The sequence below is a fragment of the Bombina bombina genome, chromosome 2 (genome assembly GCF_027579735.1).
Source record: "Bombina bombina isolate aBomBom1 chromosome 2, aBomBom1.pri, whole genome shotgun sequence".
In the NCBI taxonomy this organism is placed as follows: domain Eukaryota; kingdom Metazoa; phylum Chordata; class Amphibia; order Anura; family Bombinatoridae; genus Bombina; species Bombina bombina.
The window spans coordinates 64,905,009-64,917,478 of record NC_069500.1 but is presented as its reverse complement, the minus strand read 5'-3'; the positions used below and the strand labels follow the sequence as shown (position 1 = coordinate 64,917,478).

General features: G+C 41.7%; 1 protein-coding gene across 1 annotated transcript in view; it reads left to right on the top strand.

The window, feature by feature from the left end:
- The window catches only part of SMAD2 (SMAD family member 2), a gene marked incomplete in the record, with an annotated part of 302,295 nt that extends 290,179 nt beyond the window's left edge, over positions 1 to 12,116 (top strand). The window contains 2 exon segments of the mRNA XM_053701090.1: positions 8,878 to 9,022; positions 10,653 to 12,116. Coding sequence (XP_053557065.1) covers positions 8,878 to 9,022; positions 10,653 to 10,776 — 269 coding nt within the window.
- Positions 12,117 to 12,470: the final 354 nt, after the last annotated feature.

Below are 12,470 nucleotides of genomic sequence, written 5' to 3'. Positions count from 1 at the left end.
GCTTCCTGCCTTTCCCTCCAGTCTGCCTTTCGTCCATCAGTGGCTCAATGCATGGAGGTGATTGGTCTGATGGTGGCTTCCATGGACATAGTTCCCTTTGCTCGTTTCCATCTGAGAGCCCTGCAGCTATGCATGGTCGATCAATGTAACAGGGATTATGCAGATCTGTCTCAGAGGATAGTTCTGGATCAATCAACAAGAGACTCTCTGCCGTGGTGGCTGTCTCAAGAACATCTGTCCCAGGGGACATGCTTTCGGAGACCCTCATGGGTAATTGTGACCACGGACGCCAGCCTGATGGCTTAGGGAGCAATCTGGGACTCGTTGAAGGCGTAGGGACTTTGGTCTCAGGGGGAATCTGCTCTCCCCATAAACATATTGGAGTTGAGAGCGCTCTTCAATGCCTTGATGGCTTGGCCTCAACTGGCTTTAGCCCGGTTTATCAGGTTTCAGTTGGACAACATAACCTCAGTTGCTTACATCAACGACCAGGGGGGAACTCAGAGTTCCTTAGCCATGAAGGAGGTGGCACGAATCATTCAGTGGGCGGAGGCTCACAATTGCTGTCTATCTGCCATCCACATCCCAGGAGTGGACAATTTTGAAGCGGATTTCCTGAGCAGACAGACTTTCTATCCCAGGTAGTGGGAACTCCATCCAGAAGTGTTCTCCAGGTAGGTTAACAACCAAATGGGGGTTACCGGAATTGGATTTGATGGCATCTCGTCAGAACGCCAAGCTCCCAAAGTACGGTTCAAGGTCGAGAGATATTGAGGCCTTTCTTATAGATGCTCTAGCAGTTCCTTGGAACTTCAGGTTGGCATATCTGTTTCCTCAGTTTGCTCTCCTTCTTCTCGGATCAAGCAGGAGTGATTCTAATAGCTCCGGCGTAGCCTTGTAGGATCTGGTATGCAAATCTAGTAGAAATGTTGTCTCTAATTCCGTGGAGACTTTCTCTGAGGAAGGACCTTCTACTTCAGGGGCCTTTTCTTCATCCAAATCTCGTTTCTCTGAAGCTGACTGCTTGGAGATTGAACGCTTGATATTAGCTAAGGGTGGTTTCTCAGAGTCGGTCATTGAGACTACGATTCAGGCTTGTAAGCCTGTCACTAGAAAGATTTACCGTATGATATGGCATAAATATCTTTATTGGTGTGAGTCTAAGGGATATTCTTGGAGTAGGGTCAGAATCTCAAGAATTTTGTCTTTTCTCCAGGAAGGCCTGGAGAAGGGTTTGTCTGTCAGTACCCTGAAGGGTCAGATCTCTGCACTATCTATTTTGTTGCACAAGCGTCTGACAGACGTGCCAGATGTGCAATCCTTTTGTCAGGCCTTGGTCAGAATCAGGCCTGTGTTTAAATCTGTTGCTCCACCTTGGAGCCTTAAAGGGACACTCAATCAAATTAAACTTTCATTATTCAGATAGAGCAAGCCATTTTAAACAACTTTCTAATTTTTCCAACTTTTTATATTTAAACTTTCTGAGTCACCAGCTCCTACTGAGCATGTGCAAAAATAAGTGTGTATGCATTTGTGAATGGCTGATGGCTGTCATATGGTACAGGGGGAGTGGAAAAAGACATAACTTTTAAAATTGTCAGAATTTGGGAAATAAGAACCTGGCCACCAGGAGGAGGCAAAGACAACCCAGCGAAAGGCTTAAATACTCCTCCCACTCCCCTCATCCCACAGTCATCATTTGCCTTTCGTCCCAGGAGGTTGGCAGAGAAGTGTCAGAATTAAATTTTTGTTTTTTGTCTCTTATGGAGGGTAGTACTCTTCGGCATGGGCCAGGAGTTTTAAGCAGTCCTGTCAGTCTCTTAGTGAGGGCTTGGATGATAGTTAGAGTCTGGAGATGCAGGGAGTTTCTGTCTGCGAAACCATCCCGACTCATATTAACAGCTCCTCAAGCAATCGGCGTTGTCTAACTTCACTTCGCTGCCTGCTTTCTTCTCTCAAGTCCATGGCGGAGGCATTGCTACTATCTGTCACACTTAAAGGGCCGTGTTCCTGTTCCACGGTTTAGATTCCGGGAAGATCATTTCATTTTACTTTATTCATCAATGTACTGTATTCCTATGTTTTCCTGAGAGGCTACCACCTTGCTTGTCTAACTTATCATAAGGATCAGTGAGTCTCTTGCAGTATCTTGGAATCGAGGGTTAATATCTCCTGAGGGGGGTTATGGAACAGGGGGGTTTATAATCATGTTTATGTGATTCAACCTGCTTATGTGTGAGGTTTATGGGCTCGTGGTTTGGAACATTGAGGCCTTTGGAAGTGACGCAGCCTTTTGGTTGGGCGCGCTTTTTTGAACTGTACAGTTCACCTTGTGTTCGGGCGTGGTTACGTTCCGTTTTCCATTTCCTCATTCCCAACCGTGTGGCGAAGAAAATTTTCTAGTCCACAGGGGTCTGGTCATAGAAGGTGGCGAGTGCCCCAGCCATTGGGGGGGGTGTCAGGTGCCGTTTTTGTTTTTATATATATATATATATATATATATATATATATATCCTCTATCCAGTTATGGAGGATTCTGATGCTGAGTCTGTGCTAATTTCAGATTCTGTTACGGAGGATTCTGATACTGAGACTATTTTGATTTCAGATTCTGTGTCCAGTGACGAATCCGGATTGACCTCTTTGATACATGTCAACCATTTTTGTCCCGTATTCCATTTCAGAGCACCTGGTTCCTCTGGCTCGGTGAATCAAGTGACTGCTGAGCCATCCGCCTCTGGGGGTCCTGTCCTCAGAGAGGCGAGTTCCCTACCAATTAATACTTCTACATATGCGGGTGACCCAGTTTATGATTCCTCCATGCAGGATGGCGTGTCCCCCCCCCCCCCCCCCCCCCCCCCTGGAGGTTGCAGCACGTTTTCGCTTTCACATAATGTTGGCGATTGTTCGTCTGCAGAGTCAAGACGTTTCTTTGAGAATGTGCTCGTGCCCTATTGTCCCGGGCCTTCCGCCTTGGGGACGGCCTCTACAGTTCACCGCGGGTGTAACTGTCCCCGAGTGTTGTGCCTTACAGGATTGTGCGCCTTCGCGTATTGCTCAGACATTTTTTTCAGTTATTAAATGACCCTATCGTTACCAGGTACGGGGATTTTCAGTCTGCTAATTCGAATGGTGCACCTCATTAGACATGTGGGGATGAAGTAATCTCCTGATTGTCATTTGTTTGAGATCTTTCTCAGTTTTGAAAGATGGGGCTCAGTTTGGCTGGTCCTGCGGGTAGGCCTGTGTCTTTTTGGGCGTTTACCTCCGGGTTGCCTTATATTTGTTTTTGTTTCCTTCGGGAACCTTCTGGGATTGATACTCTTTATTACTTCTTCGGAAATTGTTTTGGACATGTTAGTAATTTCAGTTTTTTTCCCCTATGAGGGAGAATTTATGCAGCTTGCCGATTAGGAGCCTAGGTGCAGGCTGGTCCTGTCGGGTTTGTTTGGTCTTGCGGCTGTTCAGACACGTGGCGCTGTTCTGCTCGGCTGGTTCGTTAGAGGCGCAGAGTGCTCAGGTTATCATTGTTATTCATGTTCAACTAAGCATTCGAGAGGACCTGTGGGTCCGTGAGGTGGGAAGGATTGTTTCAGTCCTTATAGCATTCAGTTATAGATGGCAGGGGAGTTTTCCGCTGCGTCACTATCTGACATCTGATTCCATCAGAACCTATAGTTTTTCCTCCCCCTTGTGGTGGAGGGTTGGAGGGCTTTAATGCCCCTTACTGCAGTTGAGCAGTTTGGCCTTCATTTTTAGGCCTCTGATTTGTCCTTTTTGGCTTGATCAAACAGCTTGTACAGGATAGCTGTCTAGCATGCAGAGGGTTTGCAGTTTTAAAACCAGTTGCAGCTCTTGACACCTTGCAGGTGTACGCGTAAGCTGTTTGTAGTGTATCTAGATGCAGCTCTTACTCTTTGACGAGTACTGTCTGTCTGAGTTATTAGAGAACTTTGGGTCTTCTTCGACTGTCTCCGAGTGAGATGGATCTCCTTTTTTGGGATCTCTGTTTCCGGGTTTTGGTTGTTCCCTGAGGGGACTTAATTTAGATTGGGGGTTTCCGGAGCTGGGTAGGCTTAGTGCCTTTCACTTCCTTGTGTCCTCTGCTTGTGTGGAGGTGATAGGGAGACTAGTCCTGCTAGTAGGATTTTTTTTTACCTCGAGGTATCCCTTGGTTGTCCTGAGGCTCTGAGAAGTATCTTCATAGACTTCTAGCCTTACTCCTTGGTGCGTTGGACTTTAGCTAGGGGTGGTTCCTTCCTTTGGTCGGGGCTTTTCGAGGAGTTCTCGCTATCCGGATTCTCTGGATATGCATTCATACCCTTGTGTCTGGCTTTTTGGCCAGTTGGGGTGTTTAGTTCTAGGGTAAGGTTTGCCTGAACTATTAGGTGCCCGGACCAGTTCTCCTCCCTTAGACTTAAGGTTGATGAAGCTTCGCTTAGCATTTTTCCTGACCCAAGTCTTGGGTGGTTTTGGAATCTTGGATCTCAGGGCTGGTCGGGGTGTTCCACGGTAGTGGGAACTTGGGCTATGTCCTTGCTCCATCTACCTAACCTGGTCATGGTTGGCCAGGTTTTCGGAGTATTTTTTACTCTTTGCCACAGAGTAGCCCATTTCATCTGGTGATTAGCCGTGTGGCTTGAGCCTCAGGGGTGGTTGGTTCATACTCAGCTGCTGGCGTTGGATGTCCAATTTCTTGTGTGCCTTAGGGTTGCATTACCCTGGTCAGCTTGCCAGTGTTCCCGTGGATTCCCTGCTCTGCAGGTGAATGGGTTGGCTGTGCCTCTGCTTGGCAAGCTACTTGTAGGGGGGTCCTTTTCTAGGACATCTGTGTTGGGAATTTCTCTTCCCATTAGCCGGTGACCTTGAGGACAGTTGTTGCCCTTCCGCCATCATCCCTTTTCTTTAGGGCATATTCTCCTCCCTATGGAGATAGTCCTTGCTTGGGACTTCTCCTGGATGGGAGGCAGTAAGGTGGGATTGGTTCCCCCTGGGATCTTGCTGGCTCCAAGCAGACTTGTTGGGCTTTTATTTTGATAGATCCTTAGGTCTATGGCCTTGTTGTCTGTTTTCAGAGTCGGGTTGTACTTGTACTCTGTGGGGATGGCTGTGCTATCCTTACACTCGTTTCTGTACCTGTTTCGGGATTCTTTTCTTCCCCTGTGTTGGATCCCTGAGGCTGGTTGGTCCAGCTGGGTGTGGGTCTGCAGGTCAGGATGGCCGAGCGGTCTAAGGAGCTGCGTTCGGGTTGCAGACGCCTCTGGATGTGTGAGCTTTGTTGAATCTATTCTGTTAGCTTAGTCTGCTTGGGTATAAATTTTCTTTTTTAACTTGCTCCATTGATTTCAGAAGAGGGTTTACTCATCCTTCGGGTTCTGAGGGTATACTCTCCTTCTCGGGGGGCCTCGATTGAGGTTTTGTGTTCCCCTTTTTAGTGACCTGTGTGTAGGTCCGGCGACTTAGGTTGCCTCGAGCGTGCCCTCTGTCTGGGGGTTACTTTTGCGGTCTGTTTCTTGCTTGACTGCTTCTTCCTCGCAAGTACCCTCTGTGTCATCCTGTTATGGACTCTCTGTTCTTAAACTTGAGTTTTTTTTCTCCTTGGTGTATTACACACTTTTTCATGGTCGAATGCTTTGGTATTCGATGGTCAGACACTGTTAGGACTTTGCCTCTTCTGTTGCATTCCGTGCTTGCAGAATGTTGGAGAGACGTCTGTTCTTTCTCTGTGCCCGGTCTTATCCCAGGTTTCGCTTGGTATAAGCATGGCCTCTTTTCCCTGTTTGGGCCCCTTTGGGTCTCTGTGAGCTAGGCTCACTCGTGGAGGTGTTCTTTTTTGTATTAGGGGACCTTTCGGTTTCCTTGGTTCTCCCTTGCCTTGTTCCCTTGGGGGTTTCAGCTGGCGTCTCCTTCATTTGTGGAGATGAGCGGTGTCTCCTGGAGTACTGTTGGCTCAGTCGAATCCGTTTGCGGTCTCTAGTTTGGCTTCTGGACTAACTTGCGAGTCATTGTCATTGGGTCTTTTCCTTTTTAAAGTTTTCTCGGCTTCGGACAAAGCGGGGTTTTTTATTGGGTAGAGGTTCAGACCTGGTGCCCTCAGTATGGGCCGCCTATTGTACCCTCCCGGCATTCAGTGTCCTCTCTAGCTTGGGTATTGATTTCCCGAAAGTAATGAATGCAGCTGTGGACTCTCTCCATTTAAGAAGAAAAACATAAATTATGCTTACCTGATAATTTCCTTTTCTTCTGATAGAAAGAGTCCACAGCTCCCCACTCGTAATTTTATGTGGGCATCCTTATATTCTTCTGGCACCTTTCACCCTGATATTTCTTTTACTGTTCCTTGTTCCTCTGCAGAATGACCGGGGGATGTGGGGAGTGGGAGGAGTATTTAAGCCTTTGGCTGGGGTGTCTTTGCCTCCTCCTGGTGGCCAGGTTCTTATTTCCCAAAAGTAATGAATGCAGCTGTGGACTCTTCATCAGAAGAAAAGGAAATGAGCAGGTAAGCATAATTTGTTTTCGTCATCTTGGGCCTTCAAGAATGATGCCTCTGTAGAACAGATTTGCAAGGCTGCGACTTAGTCTTCTTTGCACACTTTTTTTAAAATTTATAAATTTTATACTTTTGCTTCGGCTAAGGCTTCTTTTGGGAGAAAGGTGCTTCAAGTGATGGTGCTTTCTGTTTAGGCTCCCTGTCTTGCCCCTCCCTAATCATCTGTGTCCTCTAGCTTGGGTATTGATTCCCAACAGTAATTGATGATTCTGTGGACTCAACGTGTCTTATAGAAAACAAAATTTATGCTTACCTGATAAATTTATTTCTAGACACGGTGAGTCCACGGCCCACCCTTTTTTCCAGACAGTATTTTTAATCTAAACCTCAGGCACCTCTACACCTTGTGTTATTTCCTTTCTCTCCTTTTCCTTTGGTCGAATGACTGGAGATTGTGGGAAGGGAAGTGATACTTAACAGCTTTACCTCCTCCTGCTGGCCAGGAGTGAAATTCCCAACAGTAATTGATGATTCCGTGGACTCACCACGTCTAGAAAGAAAGAAATTTATCAGGTAAGCATAAATTTTTGTTTTTTGCAAGATTGTTCTTAATTGAGGCATCTTGGGAGAATCTATCTTTAAGCAGTGGTGCCTAGTACTTAGGACTGCCTTCCCTACCTTTCCCTGCCTAAGATTTTTTGTGGACTCCATAGCTGGTGTATTGGTTTGCGATAGGTTATAAATGGATTTCGTGGGCTCACTGCCATTAGAAATAAAACATAATTTATGCTTACCTGATTATTATCTTTCTTTGCAGTGAGAGTCCACTAACCTGCCCTGAAATAATGTAGTGGTGGCAGTCTTATCACACCTCTGTACCCCTTTTTCTCTCTACTTTTCCTAATTCTCGGCTTGAACTACTGATAGGGTAGGGGAAGTGGGAGGGATATTTAATACTTTGGGGTGTCTGCCTCCTCCTGATGGCCCGGTGAAGTATTTCCCATAGGTTATGAATGGATTTTGTGGACTATCACTGCCAATAAAAAGATAATTTAGAATTCAATGAATTATGCTTTATCAAATGTCAGTGAAACCATATGTATATCTTCAAGTTATGCCATAAAATATATTTAATTACTTAAATAAAAATTGTCATTTGGTTAATAATTGTCAATGGGTTAATAATAAACGTTTGTATTTCTGCAGTAAATAGGAGTTTGATACATAAAGGGTCTGTAAGCATGTAGAGATGTTAATATAAAATGTTTATGTATAATAAAACAACTTTGCAATCATACTTTGAACGTTTTCACCTGTAGCTTTTTAACATTTACATTAGTTGAAAACTATGTAAATCTTTAACAAATATTTGTTTTAAAGGGACATTAAACTGCTGGGAACAACTACTCTAGAATGGTTATTACTCACAATATTATTGCATTTCATTCTGTTCCTGCATCCTCTCTCCTGTTTAAATAGCTTAAATGTGCCAGATACTTAAGTTCCACCTCTTTGTACTGGGCGACGTCATCTTGGAGCTCATTTATTCCCACAGCTTGTGACATAAGCAGTGCACACTCACAGATCAGTAATATTGCCTGTTTTTTTACAGCTGTATGATGTGCTTCCGGTTAGGGTTTATTATACAAAACAGGAGCTGTACATATTTGCTGTGGCTGCATTGCTCTATATTATTGTTGTGGATTTAAAAAAAAAAAATGTTTTGTGTAACTGTAAAACTTTAAAAAAAAATCAGAGTTCACATGATGTATCATGCACTGAAGCTCATTATACAGCTGTAAAAAGTGGATATTACTGATCTGTGAGTGGGCACTGCTTCTGTCACAGGCTGTGAGAATACCTGAGCTCCAAGATGGCGGCCCCCAGTACAAAGAGGCGGAGCTTCAGTATATGGCACCTTTAAGTTATTAAAAAAGGAGCACAGTATTGTATAGAGCTGAAGGAACAATAACATAGTGAGTAGTTGCTATTCTTTTGCAGTTGTGCACAGCAGTTTAATGTCCCTTTAAACTAATGTAATAAGCATGGCAAGCCTTGTTGTCTACAGACTGAAGCCCAGATTATCTTCTCCAAATAAGGCAAATGGGTAGGTGGAGTTTGGACTTTGCTGATCTATACCAAGACAACAGAAATCTCTTGTATTTACACAGTGTTTACTGTCCCTTTTAAAAAACGACTATATATAAAAATGGTAAACTTTATATGTGTTGAATTCTGGTAGTTATTCTGTGGGAAGGGGAGCATACATGGACAGTAATAGTCTAGGAAGGGGATTTTGCATTTCTTCTACCATTGAAAGACACAAAAAAGCTTTTTATATTCTTTTTTTCACTTGTCCCATATAATTGTTTGTGTTATTGCCACAGGCTGCAACCTGAAGATATTTAATAACCAAGAATTTGCCGCTCTCCTTGCTCAGTCTGTGAACCAGGGATTTGAAGCAGTTTATCAGCTAACCAGAATGTGCACCATCAGGATGAGCTTTGTAAAAGGCTGGGGTGCTGAATACAGGTATATTATATTTACTGAATACTTTGCTTTTCTAATATAACAGTAGTAACAAAAAATAAGGGTTCATTGTGTTTTTGGAAATTAGCTATCAAAAAATGGTTAAATATATGCTTGCTGGCATGATAACGCTAATATTGTATTTATTGTATCATTTATTTAATATATTTAGTACTATTGAATGTATTGGTTTGTGCTATCAAAGATGTCCTGGAAGTCTTTCAAAGACTGTTTGGAGTAAGCTGGTGTGGCTGTTTTTTTGTTTTTTTTCTAGGGTCTAGCTAACTATGGCATCAGGCAGAGATTTTAAACCTCAAAGTTTTCATCAAACTTAAAAAAGGCACAAACATTGCTGTGATTTAATTATTTGAATGTTTTTTTAATAAGATTTTTTTTAAGGAACACTTTGTCTAAATATAGTTCTCTATTTAAAGGGACAGTCTACACCTTAGTCATCTTAAAGCAGGGGTGTCCAAACTTTGCTCTCCAGAGGTTTTGGAACTACATTTCCCATGATGCTCAGCTAGATAAAATGCTGGCTGAGCATCATCGGAAATGTAGTTCCAAAACCTCTGGAGAACAAAGTTTGGACACCCCTGTCTTAAAGTATCACTTTAGATAAAGCTGCACCCCTTTCTATATCATGCAGCAGTAACCGTAAAAAAGTTATTTTAAAATAAATATTGTTTCTGGGGACTTTGAAATGGCTGCCAAGCTCTGTCCACTGATGACATCACGATCTGGGCTGCATCTATGCGCTCTGCTGAATAGCATTGACAGTCTGTTGAATCTAATTAGTGAGTCTTTTGTAATTAGTGAAGCCTTTAATGCAGCCTAGATTGTGATGTCATCAGTGAGCAGAGCTTGGCAGTCATTTCAAAGTGACCAGAAACACTATTCATTTTAAAATAACTTTTTTACTGCTACTGCAGGATATAGAAATTAATTCTATTATTCCATTCAGAATATCATGCTTTCCCAGAGGTTTCTGTAAGATTATTTTGAGCATTTATTTTGTTGAGAAAACTGAATGTTTCTTTAGAGATAACGTGCCTCTAAACAACAAAAAATGTTATAAAATAAACTTACAGAGTTGAGACTGTAATTCCATTATTCCTCTGCAAATAAATGTGCACAGAACCTCTTAGGTGCTAAGTTTAAAGAAACTCAAAAAGATGGTTTAAGGTAATGATTACTTTTCTCCCTCCAATAAAGTGCGGCTGAAAAGTTGTCGAAGTATGAATGATGCTTCACCTCACAATAATTTCATAATTATCTACCTATGTATTTCTAATGGTATATAACTAAATCAGTAAATCTGATATAACTAACACTAATCTGAAAAAAAAAATCTACAAATGAAACCTTCATGTTGTAAATATTAAGATTATAAAAACAAGCAAGAATGGGTCTTTATGTAAAAAAACAGGATTTAAATTGATTCTTACTGACTAGTGATTAAATCAATCTGATTGAAATCAAATCCATCCTGTGGCATAGTGAGATGTGATTCTGATGCAGTGTCTGTAGTGTAATTATATATTATATTGATCTTTGTGTAGACCTTTAAAACTGATTTGTATTTTGCAGCTTTTTTTCCCAGTGTTTAATGCAGTATTTCTATCTTTTGTAGACGACAAACTGTTACAAGCACTCCTTGTTGGATTGAACTTCACTTGAATGGACCTCTGCAGTGGTTGGATAAAGTGTTGACTCAAATGGGTTCTCCATCAGTCCGCTGCTCAAGCATGTCCTAATCCTTTCCTTAATATTTAACCTATGGGTTCAAGCCGAAGTTCGAGCAACAGACTTAATACAGCTCGTCTGTCATAGTATTTGTGTGTGGTCCCCATGAACTGTTTGCAGTCCAAAAGAAAGTAAAGAGAAAAACAGCACTTGAGGTCCCATCAACTAAAAGCACCTTGTTGGATTATGTTTCTAATACTTATTAAAGTAGATGAAATCTTAGTGTTAAATGACTCCTTACTGGGGAAGGGAAGTTTTTAAATGAAATATAATGGTGTGTTATTGGGCATATAATTGAGTGTCCAAAAGGTTCAACAATAACATGAATTGTCTTTATGTACGTTATGTATAGTGTTCGCCAGTTACGCTGTAATTCATTTTAGTTCCCAAAAGGGGTGTGCCTGCTTCTTTATTTTAGTTAACTTGTTCAAAAAAAAATCAAACATTGTTTTGCCTTTATTACTCTTATCCCACCCTCCTGTATTTGTATTTTTCCTCAACTATTATAGTTTTCCTTATAGTGTATTTGCTAGCTGAAAATAAAAATATCCTTATATGTTTTGGCTACTATAAAGAATAACGCCAGATTGTGGTGGTTCCTGAGACCTAAAAAATCATGTCACAGAACAGTTTCAACAAATATTTTCCAAAGAGGTTGTTATAATATGATCTAATTTATATACCAGTTTGCTCTACACTGGAAACTTGTGGTTTTTGTTTGTTTGTTTTTTTCCATAAGTTTAAAATCTGAAACTAGCAGAGGAGGAGTAAACTTCTTTTTTTTTTTTTTAAGTGCTTGTTATTGTAAACCCTTGGACACTACATTTGTACCCTATACAATTATTTAGAGTTATATTCTACAAATGTCTAAAGTTAGAGAAGCATTGGGCACAAATTGTGAAAGGGTGACTTAAACATCTTACTAACAATTCTCTCCTTTAGCTGTCTGTAATTCTTTTATATTTGTGGCAGTGACAGGATTGCCTTTCTTCTTTGACACTTTCTCCTTTCTTTATCTTTTACACTAGTAGTGTACTTTGTAAGTACAGCTAGTGAAAATTGTTAAGAACAAAATGTGGCCAGTGTTAGACCATTCATCATTTGGCTAAATTGTGGACAATGATGATTTTTGTATGCCATAAAGTTTTAGCACATAGAGGTAATTCCAAAACTGTGTAGAAAGATAAACCGGCCAGACCATAAAAGTGTAATTGGCAAAGCATTCAACATTTGTGAGCTAGTTTTACCAGTAGATTGGTGTATTGGTAGAACTTGTGAACATAATACATAAGCTTTGTGCGTGTTGCATTTGCCGAATATGTGAATACACTAATAAAAGATTTAATTCTCATGATGATGTTCAGTATTTATGAAATTAATTAAATGATCTTTATATAATTTGCAAGACTATATGTACAACTTTTAGACCTGCCTTAACTTAAGACTTAATTATGATAAACATCTGACATGGTTTTTGAGCCTTCACCACGCAATGAAGGGTTAAGTTACATCACATGTACCTTTATAGCAGGGGGATATGTACAGTGTCCCTGTAAATAAACATTTCTTCTGTTATGTGTGATCAGTCCACGGGTCATCATTACTTCTGGGATATAACTCCTCCCCAACAGGAAATGCAAGAGGATTCACCCAGCAGAGCTGCATATAGCTCCTCCCCTCTACGTCAGTCCCAGTCATTCTCTTG